This window comes from Gobius niger, assembly GCF_951799975.1.
Source record: "Gobius niger genome assembly, chromosome: 1".
Taxonomy (NCBI): domain Eukaryota; kingdom Metazoa; phylum Chordata; class Actinopteri; order Gobiiformes; family Gobiidae; genus Gobius; species Gobius niger.
Window position 1 is genome coordinate 53,467,430 of NC_136852.1, and position 13,218 is coordinate 53,480,647.

The 13,218-nt window shown below is 39.8% G+C and overlaps 1 protein-coding gene across 1 annotated transcript; it reads left to right on the forward strand.

Moving 5' to 3' along the window:
* Positions 1-763: 763 nt before the first annotated feature.
* On the forward strand, positions 764-11,294 carry elmod3 (ELMO/CED-12 domain containing 3). The gene is made up of 13 exons (XM_079554717.1): positions 764-872; positions 1,781-2,504; positions 3,579-3,650; positions 4,888-4,962; positions 5,030-5,099; positions 5,460-5,522; positions 5,603-5,691; positions 6,234-6,357; positions 6,443-6,565; positions 6,663-6,793; positions 7,320-7,396; positions 7,478-7,605; positions 8,939-11,294. The coding sequence occupies exons 2-13, from the start codon at positions 2,403-2,405 to the stop codon at positions 9,190-9,192; spliced, it is 1,308 nt and encodes a 435-aa protein (XP_079410843.1). The 5' UTR covers positions 764-872; positions 1,781-2,402; the 3' UTR covers positions 9,193-11,294.
* The last annotated feature ends 1,924 nt before the right edge of the window (positions 11,295-13,218 follow it).

Below are 13,218 nucleotides of genomic sequence, written 5' to 3' on the forward strand. Positions count from 1 at the left end.
TAACCAACTTTTTAGAGCAGCGATAATTTCCTTTAAAAAAAAAAAAAAGAGGTCCTGTGGGTAATGACTGACATCTGCTTTAAATCTCTAAATCTGAACACAAACAGATGCAAGGAGAGAACATGCGTTATTTGTTTGATTGAAGAATAGGAACATTTCTGGAATATCTGCAGTATCTGAACTGTTATACAATAGCTAAGGAAAAACAACAACAATCTTTGTGTATCATATATCCACTTATCGCTACGTCTTAGGGGTATCTGCAGTGCTGATATTAAACAGACAGTTAGGCTTACACTTGCGTATATGCAATGATAGCCTATGTTGCAAGTAGCCCTACTATTAATGTATCAGACCTGAATATGAGCCTAAACAAAGACTTTGATAAGAAGTTGCCTTTAGGTCAAAGTTGGGGGCTGGATTTCTCCGTTTCCCACTGTAGTTGAATTAAGATTTTTGGTAAAAAACAGACAATCTAACTGAAAAGGCCAACAGTACTCAAACAAAACTCAAAGCTTACTGTTAAAAAAAAAAATGAAGCTCACACTTTATCTTTTGCATCTGTTAAAAAAGGACTCTTCACCAAGTAGGTCGTATGTTGGCTTTGTTTACGCACAAGTCTGTAATAGAGTATGCCCCTTAATATGATTTCTGTGGCTCTTATACAATTTAACACTGACATCATTGTTGTAGACAGACTGTAAGGCTGTAAGATGGGATGGGAAGAGAGAGAGAGAGGAAAGTAACCAATGACGTAATGATCCAAGAGCTGTGCAGCGAACTACAATTCCCATGATGCACTCGACATTACCGTGGCCACAGGACGGGGGAAGGGAAGCTGAGATTGGAGGGAGAAACAATCAAAAACTCAGGTACTTTTGAAAATTCTTTCTTACTGTGTATTTTGCAAGGCATCGCGTGCATTATGAACTGCCTTTTGGAGACTGCCCCGCGCAGATGGTAAGATTTATCCGAAGTATGCGATTTTGTTCAGACACCCCATCATCTCCGTTACAGTTCAATAGAGCTATGGCTAGCCCTTTAGTTAGCTTGACAGCTGGCTTTTTCAAGAGGCTGGGATGTTATAACAAATTAACTGCACGCGTTTTTGTAATTCAAACTATGTATGTATTTGCAAGTGTTGGCGGAAGTTTGAATGCAATCATGCAAAGGATACATCCCTCTTTTGTTCAAGCTGTAGCTGCGTCTTTGTGCTGCGATCATAGCTGACAGACAGAGGGCTAGCTCGGTGCAGCGACTGTAGCTGTCAAAGCGGCAGCGCTACAGTACTGGGAATATAAAAGGAGACTCTGCTCTTTTTTATTCCTAGGTTTGAAGATTTTGCAGTAACCGAGACCAGATACTTATTTTTGTTCTTCTTCACGCTTATGTCAAACGTGTTAAAACGGGGATTGTAATTGCAAAAGTAGAAACAGTGAAAATACGTCATTGGAGCAATCTCAGTGAGCTCAGTGGGAAAAGTGATAAAAAGCGCTTCTCTTGTAAGTATTGTGCATCATCGTGTCGATCAGTAATGCCTGCATCTGTTATACATTGATGTATTGTGTAATAACCATAGTGTGCTGGTACGAGTCCGGTAAATTATTAATTAGAAAAAGTTAATTAATTATGATTTTTTTTTTAAATTAAATTAGTCATTGTGTTTTTGAGCAGCTGGACATTGATTTATTACACAATACTGTTATTATATTTTCTGTTCCAAGTTAAAGCAGTTAAACATTTGCGCTGTATTAATTTTCTTTCACCTTTTTATCTTTAGGCGCTGTAACCATATGACATCTCCTCCTTAAGATTGGCCACACAAGAACCCTCTCCATCCACTCCCTGGGCATTTTGACTTCGCAAACCATTGCTTTTTACACATTAAGCTCAAAGATATAACTACCGTGTAAGTAACCAGACAGTGGCCAAAACTGCCCCGAGACTTGTCCTGAGTGCCAACGTAATGAAGAGTCTTGGGCAAGGATCGCCCAGCCCTGAAAAGCAATGTCATTATCCAGCTTTTGTGCGACTCTGATGGGCCAAAGGAGCAAACCAAGTGGCCAAGGAGAACTGTGGAGGAAAGGAAGCAAGGATCTAGCCGTGGAGGCTGTATATTGATGTTTAGCCCATCTGCCTAGTCATTTCTGTGGACTGATTTTCGCACATTCATCCCAACAGAGACAGTCAAGGTTGGCTTTTTGGGTGGTCAAAAATATACAACTTGTTCATTGCTACTTCACAACATGGATTTTTGCCACGAGTGACAACTTCTGGTGCAAACAACTGGTGACTGCGGACCCTGGGCTTTTGGGGAGTGGAAGGAAACAAGTCAGAAAGGCAAATGTGCACTATAACAACCATGGTGGTCCTGTCATCAGCTCTTTGGCCCATCTCGCGCTATGATTTCACTAGCCTCTAGAGGCCAGGATCAGGAATACAATTGCCAGCCGCCACACACATATGCAATGGAGGAAGACACTGATGTCATGTCCCACAAGGAGGTGATTACACTTTTGCATGCTCACTCAAAGAGTTTAATCCGCGTTTGTGCTTGGATTTACAATTACTCTGCAACGTAATAAATAAGATGTTGAGTGGGCGATCAGACCGCTTTCATTACAAAAATTATGATTATTCAGCAAGTTGGATTGTTAAATATAGATTGTGCAAAGATTATAGAGTGCATTGAAACTCTACTGAGCTAACCATATTTTTCTTCAGTAGTTTAATTCACTGATGTTCATCTGATGAGTTTATCATATATCAAAGATAACCTTCTGTCTTGGTTTGCATGTTCTCCCTGTGTCTGCGTAGTTTTTCCCATTTTCCCCTACTACTAAAACATGTACAATAGGTTCCCCAAGGGTCCAGGACTCCCTTGAAAAAGAGATTCTGAAATCTTATGTAGTCTTTCCTAGTTACAAAAAAAGTCAAATATTTTTTATCTTAATTGACTTTGCTGAAAATACAGTCAAATCACCAATTTAGTTCCTTTTATATTAAAATACAGTGATAAAGACCACAGGAAAGCCTGGAAATTATCAAGTGAGAGTATGGCATCACATTAGTGCACCATTCTTCTGAAAATGCACTTGAAGAGTTCATCTTACTGTATGTTGTTACTGCTCTGTGCTGTTGTTTAATGTCGTCAATTAAGGGCTGATTTGTATAAGCACTTCTGTCACATGTGTTTAAGTTAAGTCCTAAGGTCAGCGCCGCGCTCTCTGGGCTCCGGCTGTAATCTCTGGTGCCGTTTGCTTGGTGTGTTGCCATGGTGGCGGCTGACAAAGCATTTCCCTTATCCCCAGTGTGGTTTCTCCAGCCGTAACATAACCTCTCGCTCCCTGGCACTTCTCCTTGAGTGTGTTGCAGCTTAACCTTAGATTAGGGATACCCCCTGCTTGGCGAAATTTGGACTTAACGGGGTAGTAGCCACAGTGGCTCTCCATGCCAGTTTGGGAAGAGTAAAGACTTGGCCGAATGCGTTAAGCTCAATTAATGCACTATTTTTACTCCTCAATTCCCTGCCAAGTAACTTACTAGTGCTTGTAACTTTGAACTCTCTATTTCTGTAGGGTCTGAATGGTTTGTCCCATGAATGCAAACCAGTTGAAGACGTCACCAATGGACACTCAAACCATAAACCGGTGAGTTTTTTTCAGTTTGAATATAAAACACAATTTTAATGTGTCTATAATCGCAAAGACTGCAGTGATTGAGGCAGTACAACATCGGGTTCATGTGTTGGGAGATTACTTTTAAATTGTGTTTTACAATACTGAATACTTACCTTAGAATCTATTACGTTACTTTATGCAATTGAGTATTGTATTCTAAATACTTCAAATACTTTCTTGTTGATTTGCATTATATTTTGTATAATAGAGGCTGGTTGTGATTATTTATAATTAATTAGGAATTCAAAAAAGTACTTTGCAAATACACACCGGTAGTGCAGTAGATCACAGCACATCATATGACGGACGCAGCACATTTTCATTGTTGGATGAAGTTTTATTTGTTTTTGTTTTTTTTAGCAAAGTAGCTGAATTATAATTTGTGTAATTGAATAATTTTAACCTCTTAACCCCCTCCAGAACCAAGCACATTTTCTCCAATTCCCCAAATCTGAAAGCTTCTTGAACAAAGCATCAAAACGGCAACGAAAACATTAAAAAGACAACAAAAACGGGCCAGAAGAGCAACAAAAACACAATAAAGTGACAAAACCGTGACTTAAATGTGACAAAATGTGATGAAAACACGATAAAAAGCTTCTAAAACGAAAGGAAAAAAAGCAATGAAGAAAGTGACAAAAATGACAAAAACAGGACAAGAAAACTAAACAAAATGTCATTATCAGGTTTGTAGGGCTTAGCTTTCAAATGACGCATTACTCTGGCCTACAGACTGTAACCTTTTAGATTTGGGTGAAGCTGAACTGGAGAAAATGTGCTGGGTTAAGAGGTTAAATATCCTCAAAGGAAAGAGTAACTGTACTGGACTTAAGTTGCGCAAAATGAGTATTTTAAAAACATGTACTTACTTCTCACGATTGTCTGCTGCAAACAACAAAATATCTAGTCTTCATGGGGTCTCATTAGGTTTAAAACATGTTAAAACACCTCTACTTTCTTTTGTTCAAATCGGCATGTGAGTCTTTGAGTTTATCATTTTATTTCAGTCTTTAAATTCTGCTCACTGAAGTCTAACAAAGTCTTGATCGTACAGTATATATCACAGAAAACCTTTCCCAAATTGTACAGCTCTCAGCAATATAATGGAAATATAGATACGGCATATCATGGAAAATTGATTTTTATCGTGTCGGCTGCACCTCTTCCATTACAAATGATGGTAAATTAAATTATATTATTTTTTCAGGTCATGAATGGATTGATAATTGGTCACAATAACAAAGACCACACCAATGGCAGTGCTCCACTTAGAACTTTGCCAGTAAGTCAACTTCCAAATGCACAGTAATACAAATATAAATACCTCTAAGCTGATATTTTTTGTTCAGATTTCAGCACTGAAGCAGAATGGCCTTTTGCAGACCTTGGCGGCAGGAGGGGACCAGCCAAAACCGGCAGGTAACTTCCCGAACTTGGAGATGGTTTCATTGACATCACACCAGTAACCGTGGCGACACGCTGAACATAGCAACATAACCGCCAGTGGCTTTTGTGTGAACTTTGATTCGTACAAGGTTTTGAATTTAGGTTTCAGAGTCTGCTCGCTTTTGTATTTACGAGTTGGTTAATATGAGAATATGGAAGGCCAAACAGTGCAGAAACCTTGACCTGCTGGTATTCTACGCAAGCACTACCATGGCTCTGGCAAGTGTTTTCACCTCCAAGAAGGCCACACGAAAGCTTCTGTATCTATAGGGCCTCCTCTTGCCTTTGCTTAACTTTTCACTGCAGCCTGTGTGCTCCTTTGGCCTTTTATAGCTGATAATGAGGAGTTGGAAAAGGCCAGGCAGGAGTGGGAAGCTGTTGAGAGTGTACAACCAGGTAGGTATCTTGTGCACTTTCATTTTTTGGATACAGTCTAGTTTCTATGCTAAAATACTGTATTTTTTTTTTTTTTTCAGTGATCTCTGAAGATTCCACCCCAACTCCACTCATCTCCTTTAATGAAGCGCTGCAGTACTTCCAGACCACAGATCTTGGGGATTTGCTCGTAAGAACCGCCAATTGACATAACAGATTGAAAGGCACTCAGTAATGATAATCATGTTGAATATATAATAGTTTATAGAGAACTAGAAAAATAGTGGAAGTTAATTTTATGATTGGCATATCAGAAACCCTATAATGAAGGCTTTGTTCTCCTAGAGATTGAGTATAGTTCTGCTTTTCCACACTTTTATTGAATCATTAGCTATGGTTTTGCTACATGCAATAAACTTGTTCCATCCAAGTAATGAGACTTTTTATATAAAATCATATTTGCAAGTTTTAGAGCTGGTACAAATCTTTTGTTTTGAGAAATATAGCACATAAACTGAATCCAGTCCATGCTGGGATGCCCAATTTCATTTTTTATTTTGTTTGAGCGCCAAAATGCAATAATATTTCGCACAATGAAAGATCAAATTCAATCAGATCTTTGATTAAAAATATTAGTATATTGTGCTATTTTGTAGGACATATTGTTTTGGCGTCTCTACTAACTGTTGATTCATTGCACAGATGTGTATTCATATTTATGTCCTTTTGTAGAAGAACATCCAGCCCACCATTCGCAGGACCGGTCTGGCCGCCATCACACACTTCCTCTTCGGACCCCCGAGACTGCACCGGGACCTCTTGGAGGAGCGGGACCTGGTCTTTGCCATCGCTCAGTGTAAGTCTCCTTGGATTTGTGCGCTCGTATCACCAGCTCGTAACTCTCTAATCGTTTTTTTTTTTTTTTTTTACGTTTACTGCAGGCCCCGTGGACAACAGCCAACCAGTTCACATGCGAGTCCTTCAGACTATTTACAAGAGACTGGTCGGCAGCAAGCTAGACTGTCCACGCTATGGGGTGCACTGGGAGACCATTGGTTTTCAGGGTAGGGCTTTTTTGCGCTTGTGCTAAACTTATATCGGTACATAAATGAAGGTACTATCAGCTTAATTTAAAAAAATGTATTTCTGTTTGTTTTGCAGGTACAGACCCGGCCACAGACCTTCGCGGCACTGGTTTCTTGGGTCTCATGCATAGTCTATACTTTGTAATGGACCCAGAAATGCTCCCGCTTGCTCGAGACATCTACAAACTCTCACAACATCCAACACAGGTATTACTGATCCATTTAAATACTATTTTCTATTGCGACAACAGTAAATCTGAATATTTTTTGTGACATAAAGACTGAACAAAGACAGTTATAGTGTTATGAGAATGTGAGAAAATCAGTGCGAGAGTATTTGAACACTAAACCAAAAGTCTAGCACTAGTAGACACACTCTGTAGAGGTCAGATATTTAACTTCACCTCTATTGTATTAAAGTTAGCAAATTCACTAAAATGTTAACTATGCTTTTTAATTGAATATGCTTAAAGTAAAAAAAACAGCCATCATCACAGCTTTGGATTTTCATTTATTTTTATATATACATTCAATTAAAGCCAAAAAAAAAAAGACTATATTTTTAGAATTTGCAGCGGGCTGATTAAAAGTGGGCCGCGGGCCGCTGTTGGCCCGTTGGCCGTAGTTTGGACACCCCTGGTCTAGCAGTTCAACTAGTGCACACAGTTTGTTGTGTCCATAAAATAGTTTGACATAGTAAATAGTGACCACCAAATGTTTTCCTTTTGTGCAGAACTTTCCATTCAGTGTGATGTCGATCAACATGACCCGCATCGCCCTGCAAGTTCTCAGAGAGGAAGCCCTGTCCAAGTGAGTCATAGTTTGTTTTATTCACTGTGTTTTGTTTTTTTACCAGTGAATCTTCAAATCAATCTGTGTCATTTTCACCAGGGAGTGCAACCGCCGTCAGCAGGTCGTGGGTGTGCTAAACGAGTTCTATGTTGCCACGTATCTTCATCTGTATCAGCTGTGGAAGACTCAGCAGAAAACCATCGCTGACTCTGGATTTGTACTCAAAGGTAATCACTGTTTATGATATTGGCCACATTAGTTACGAAAGTCATCGTTTTTTACACTCGCAGTAACATCATTTTATTCAGGGCAGTATTTGGGAAGATAATGGCACAGACACATGTCGACAGGAGTGGGACACTGAGCGAGCAGCAGGTCCACGGTTTCTGTGGGGCATTAAAAAGCTTTATAAGTCGTTACATTAATTGTGCCAAAATGAAGACCTTAAATGTCTCTAAAAAGCATTAAACTGGATTCAAACAGGCATTCAATTTTAATGAATCTTTTGGGGAAATGGTGACATTGCTTTACTCATTTCGCAGTGTAAATGAATCAGAAATACAGAAGTTATAAAAAACATTCAGCTGCCGTTTTGGCTCAAATTGTACACAATCATTAACTCAAAAGTTTTCTGGTGTTTCCCTTTTGCCTTTGAATTTTGAAATTCTTCCTTATTAATAAATTTGATGGAAGGTTTTCTAATGTTGAGAAAAGAAATATGCACATTTTTGTTGTGTTTGTGGCATTAAAAATACAGTAGTTGGGCATTAAAATGGCATTAAAGCTTAAACTTGACTTACTGCTACCCTGATGTCAAATAGTGGTTGTGTGTCTGCACTGAAAACAAGTAAAACATTTAACTAAACTACTTTACACACTAGGCTGTGTGTGTGTGTGTGTGTGTGTGTGTGTGTGTGTGTGTGTTGTCCTCGCAGCAACAATGAAGGGCTTTGCTCCACATAAATGTTTGTTTTATTTTACCCAAAGCCTGTATTTATTTATGAAACACATTACATTTGTGTTTCTTCTTTTTTTCAAATATAATGATAAATAAATAAGACATAAGAAAATGTATTGTGATTTTACAAGAATCTGAAATTGAAGTTACCTAATTCAAATTCATATATGTGCTTACATCGTAACCAGTTGGCTTTTCATTTAGATTTGTGAAGTAATTGTTATTAGTCATCCTAATTTGTTAATAAAATGTACACGGATGCTTAAAATTAGGACTAAATGTTGGCCTGTTAGTAACTGCATTAAAAAGAACTGTGATTAATCAGATCTTTTTTTAAATAAAACATTTTTCAGCAGTAATTGTACCAAGGTTGGACAGGATTATATTTATTTAGATATGAATGCTGATTGTTTTATTGATGAATCTTCTTAAAAAAACAAAATTGTCAAGGAATAGGTTTATTAAAGACAAATTAGATTGCCTGTTGATGTTTATAGCGCAGACCTTTAGTCATAAATATGGAACAATAACAACGTGAGACGGTGATGCAGATTGCTGAAGCTGCGTGAGTCCAACATTTGCTGTGCTTTCGAACCCTGCAGAAGTGGAGCTGTTTGCCAAAAAGAACCCCAAGCAGATGCTGCGCCGACTAGAGGTCTTCCTAAAAGAGAAGCGGGCAGGTGGCATCCCCCGTGGGACATCTCCAGACCCCCAGGCCCAGCAGCCCTCTCCCGGCCTGGGGGAGAGGGGGGAGAGGGGGGCACGTGGAGGACATGGGAGCAAGGGGAAGGAAATGCACTTCACAGGAGTGTGTGACCTACCGCCGGACATGGAGGGGGAGGCCCGGCTGATCTGAGACTGTGTGCGCTTGTGTCTGTGCGAGTGTGGCAGTCCTCGTGAGTATATATTAATGTGTTGTGTAAGTTACTTCCTCTGTTACACAAAGACCAAGAACTCCACCTGACCCTGATCTGCGACCTGCTACCTGAACCGTTAACACTTCGCACCATTCATTGTTGGCTGGGGTGCTGCACTTTGTTTCCTTACATTTTTGTAAACAGAGATCTAACACCAGATAGTAAGAGCTATAGCAGGTCAGAAACACAAGATGTCACAAAATGCTTGCACCTTTGTTGATGTAGTAGCCAAATCATAAGCTGCCAAATTCTTGTGGTTAAACTGCACCTGCCTAGAAGTCCAAAATCTGTCACCCAGGGTTTGTGAGCATTAACAGGTCTGGCCTTTGCTCCCAATGAAGCAAGAGACCAGCCCTCATGCAAACTCTCATGCATCGTATGATGTCAGGAATATAATTTAAAATTCATTGTTGTTCAGAAAAGCCCTTTAGGGTTCGAGCAGGTGACTCTCCCTTTATGTGGGAGCCGTCAAAAGGAAAACCTGGAGAGCAAAATCTCTGTAAGGCAGAAATAGATGCTGTTGCACACTACTATAAGTAGGCACTAAAAATAATAAATATGAATGCAGCTTGCTTTGAAGATCTGCTCATATAGCATTAATGAAGTATATAGTCAGGTGAAAGATTTTTAAAGACCCTTGTCAGATGTGCTGGAAGTGTAGCTAGTGGTTGGTGCGTTTGAGGCGTGCGTTTTGTGCTGCAGGGGTCTAACTAGGTTAATACCTCCCACCAAGTCGGGGTAATATATTTTAAAAGTTTTAGTCTTTTATCCCTTTCTAAAGGGAAAATTCGTACTTAAAAGCACTTCGGATCTTTATTAAATTGCTGAGTGACTATGAGAAGACCTAGAGTTGTGCAAAAACATCAACACTCTTGTGTGAACGTTCAGCCTTTGGCGTCCACAGCCAACGAGATGCTTCATATTAGTCTGTAGCTTGGCCTTGGGCCCGGCTCAAGGCCAAGTCTGGTATGAGCTTTCTCTACATTCCGTTAAAGCATGTGATTGTAATTTTTTTTATAGTTATGAACTTTATTCCAGTGTGTGTGTGTGCGTGTGTGTGTGTGCGTGTGTGTGCGTGCGTGTGTGTGCGTGCGTGCGTGCGTGCGCGTGTGTGCACGTGCGCGAGGCAGGACGAGCTGATTTTGATGAAGGGTGCCTCTCTTCGGAGATGTATGGTACAGTATGCAAGCCCAGCTCTTACTCAACGATAATCAAAAGCGGTGTGCTGTGTGACGATAGAAATCGTTCCTAACTTCAGGGTTTGTGTGAATGATCGCGTGAGTGTGTTTGTGTGTGACAGGAACTGACTGCAGACGAGGTGCTTTCCACTGCGCACATTATGCCAGCTCTCCTAAATACTAAGCACTATGATGCACACATCAGACTTATGTTACAGTTTGTCTATGTTTTCTATCTGTCCCTATCAAATAAACCAAATAGATAAATATTACCTGATGCGCCAAACTTAACCAGTGGTACTTTTCACACGGTACAGTTCTTAAGATTCGAAAACATGTTAGTAACTCTGAGTTGGGGAGATTTAGCAGAGCTGGTTCCTTGCGTGTGCGGCCGTGCGAAAGCCGTCACTGTAGTCTCAATCTGTAGCATGTTCAGGTAGCACTAGTACTGTAGCATCGTTACCCTCCTCCTCCTCCTCCTCCTCCTCCTCCTCTTTGTAAACCTTGTCGATGTCACGTCTCAGTTCCGGTCCGTAGTGTCAGTCGAAGTGCGCAAACTGTTACTACCAGAGCACATCCATTTTCACGTATACATGGAGCCTTCGTTAATCGTTATCGTCACACGTGTTGTTTGGGTGGCACAGATGTTGAAATGTGAGATTTTGCTTGAGTGGTTAGGAAGATGAGGAGGAACTGTGCCTACATGCAGTGGGTTCAGAAAGTTTTCAGACCTCTTTTCTGTTTTAATCTGTAGCGGTCTGATACTAGAATCCTGTTCCTATTGGTAAGAAGAAAACCCTACAAAGATATAAATAAATGGAAGTTTGGGGAAGACATCTTACTATAACGTTAGTCATTATTGGTATTCAGCTGTCAGTCGTCAAGGATTTTTTTCATCATTGCTTTTGACGAATGAGCGAAAGGAAGAAGATGCCTCTGAGGTATATAGGCTCAAACAGCCCAGTCCAGTCGACGATATTTGCAAACTTCTACCACTTCAGACCTGTATGAATACTTCCTGAACCCACTGTACGTCCTGGTAGGATTGAGCGCTGGTCGGGACATCCTTTTTTTTCCCCTCCCCCTTTCTTTTGAGCCACCGTGCCACTTAAGAAGCCCCACATTCGTCATGATTAATCAAATTTGGTGTCTCCCCTTTAACATGTGGGCTTTTACGCCTACCAATACACAGGCATGTATATCTAATGTCAACTCGAGTGGAGGGCGGCTTTCCTTCCATTCGCCGCCATCTTTTAACCTTTACAGATGAGCTGACGGTAGTTTTGCCAATTGTTTGCAAGTGTTTTTGACTGACCAGGAAATTTTGCACTGTTGTAGATATTTGATAGTATGTGTGTCGTGTGCGAGAAGATACAGGCCATCTCCAATAGCCATAAAATTTCATTGCCACCTCATTGAACCTGGTAGAGTCGACGCATTTCCTCATTATATGATAAAAAAAAGAAAAAGCTGAATATATCACCATTTTGTTTTGGTCCAAATGAGGAGCAGTACAGTGTATGTAAATCAGGAAGTCTGTATATAAAGATTTAATGATTGTAACTGTATGATTGTGAGTAGGGCATTATTACTGAAACACATTGCTTACCTCAAAACTTGAGACAAATCTCTCCTTTCTCTCCTGACATCGGTTTGAGGCGACCTCTCAGACCTAAAGCGTTTTGCTTTCCTCGTACCTTGGCCTACTCTCATATTATCAATTGGACATGTTATGTATGGTATACCCGACAAAGTGAGCACCACATATTAGCAAACTAACACGGAAGCTGATCAATGTTAAGTGTAACCTATTTAAACATGTATCAACACTACTATATAGGCTCACATGCTACGATGCACAGCTGCGGATGAAATTATAAGTTAATTATTAAAGAAAACCGATATTTAATTGGCTCATATTGAAATAAGCTGGTATTTTTGTGGCTTTAGTGATAGTACAGTATACATTTGCTGTGTTTAGGTGTTCGGTGTCAGGAAAACACTCGAGATGATCCAACTTTCTCGGTCACACACAGTTTATTGATTGTAAAGGTATGGGCTCGATTAGCTGTCATAAATTGTGTACGCTTTGGTATATATTCAGTAAACAAGGCCTGATTTGTACTCACCATATTACCAAAAGTTATATTTTAAGCGGTCGTAATGGATTTGTTTTTTTGTTTTTTTTTCCTTTTGCTTTGTTATTGTTTGATGCCTCCCCAAATTGTGAATCAAAACAACAAAGGGGGTGAAACGGGTTTGCAGGATGTGGGATGCTCTGAGAGGTGTGGTCTACTCGGGATTACAATCACAGTCTCAATATCCTGCGCTTTATATGAAGATGTTTTACTGTTGCCGTCATCGTCATGTCCCTCAGAGCATTTTATGACTGTACCTTGATTGTAGAAGCCCTATTTTATACTGAGAGTTATTTCAGAATACAGTATGTGCTGTTGTACATTCAATGTATTGTATGGAGAAAGCTAAATAAATGCAGTTTAAAACAAATGTTCCGGTCATGTGGTGTTTGTGTTTCCGTCAGTGTTCGCTTTGATGAGGAATTTGAATTTAGGTTTAGCCTGTCCTCTGATGAAGATTTAGTCACTTTATTTTTTATTTTTATTAACTAAAATACCAAGCATAGCATAGCATAGCATTTAGACCTCTGTTATTTTGAGTCCCTTTTGCTCTGTTTTGTTTTTGTTGATGAAAATATCTGGAGATTTAGACTTTTTTAGCAAATAAAAAACAACAGTATAGTGGCTCAGGGTTTCTGTGGACCATTAA

Excerpts from the sequence above, each read along its gene's own strand:
- elmod3 (XM_079554717.1), top strand. The coding sequence starts at position 2,403 with ATGATTTCACTAGCCTCTAGAGGCCAGGATCAGGAATACAATTGCCAG. Across the intron at positions 5,692-6,233 it reads CAGATCTTGGGGATTTGCTC|AAGAACATCCAGCCCACCAT; the intron begins GTAAGAACCGCC and ends GTCCTTTTGTAG. Across the intron at positions 7,606-8,938 it reads CTCTGGATTTGTACTCAAAG|AAGTGGAGCTGTTTGCCAAA; the intron begins GTAATCACTGTT and ends CGAACCCTGCAG.